This window comes from Aplysia californica, unplaced genomic scaffold (assembly GCF_000002075.1).
Source record: "Aplysia californica isolate F4 #8 unplaced genomic scaffold, AplCal3.0 scaffold01180, whole genome shotgun sequence".
NCBI classification, from domain to species: Eukaryota; Metazoa; Mollusca; class Gastropoda; order Aplysiida; family Aplysiidae; genus Aplysia; species Aplysia californica.
The window spans coordinates 85,711-86,823 of NW_004798450.1; the positions used below are offsets into that span (position 1 = coordinate 85,711).

The 1,113-nt window shown below is 37.9% G+C and overlaps 1 protein-coding gene across 1 annotated transcript in view; it reads left to right on the forward strand.

Moving 5' to 3' along the window:
- Window positions 1-1,113, forward strand: part of LOC101851549 (probable glutathione S-transferase 6) — a gene marked incomplete in the record, with an annotated part of 5,956 nt that overhangs the window by 1,688 nt on the left and 3,155 nt on the right. The window contains 1 exon segment of the mRNA XM_013090219.2: window positions 40-155. Coding sequence (XP_012945673.1) covers window positions 40-155 — 116 coding nt within the window.

Here is a 1,113-nt window from a genome sequence, read left to right on the forward strand (position 1 = left end):
CCTCCCACTTCCCACTCCCCCACCCCCTCCACTCATCAGGTTTTTACGGCAAGAACAATCTGGAGCAGCTGGCCATTGACCAGGTAGTACAGTTGGTTCAGGACTTCATCTCCGGCATCGTGAAAGTTGTGCGGGAGCCGGATCCGGCCAAGAAGGTCAGTGAACGTCTGCCGGCAAACGTCTGTGTCAAAACAACGTCACTGTCAAATGTCATTGTCAGAAGTCATTGTCAAATGTCACTGTCAAATGTCACTGTCTAATTCAAATGTCACTGTCAAATGTTTTTGCCAAATGTCACTGTCTAACGTCTGCCCGCAAACGTCATTGTCAAAACAACGTCATTGTCAAAACAACGTCCAACGCCATTGTCAAATGTCACTGTCAAATGTCACTGTCAAACGTCACTGCAGAGTGTTATTGTTTTGCTAAACTGAAAGTCAGTGAACGTCTGCCTGCAAACGTCAGGGTCAAAACAACGTTATTGACGAATGTCACTGTCAAACGTCATTGATCTTATGTAATACTGGTAATGTTATTGTTTTTTTAAACTTAATCATTTCCAATGTAATGATTACTGTAAAACGTCTTTGATCTTATGTAAGGATGTAACGTTGTCAAATGTAATGATGATTATGAAACGAAACGTCATAATCAAATTAATGTAATTGTGAAATGACCTCTTGAAATGTAATTGTCAAATAATTGAATGTAACCCACTGCAATTGCCAACTGTGTAATTCTCTACTTTGTTGAACGCAATTGTGAAATTATGTAATTCTCATACGTAATTTTATAAATACCTCTGTCAAATGTGGTAATTGTCAATTGATGGTACGATGTATCTGGTAGGGGTTGGGGTTTGGATGTCAACAAACACGAACATAGAAGTGTGGAGAGTGTAGACAGTGGACATGTTATTACGCAACTAACGACAGAGATAGTCACAGTGGCACTGACAATATTATATCATACCTCCGCCCCCCCTTATCCCAAACCTGTCCTTGTAATGATAATTAATAATGATAACATTTATATAATTAATGATAATGATAAGGAATGATATTAATAATAATGATATTGATGATGATGATAATAATGATAATAATAATAGTA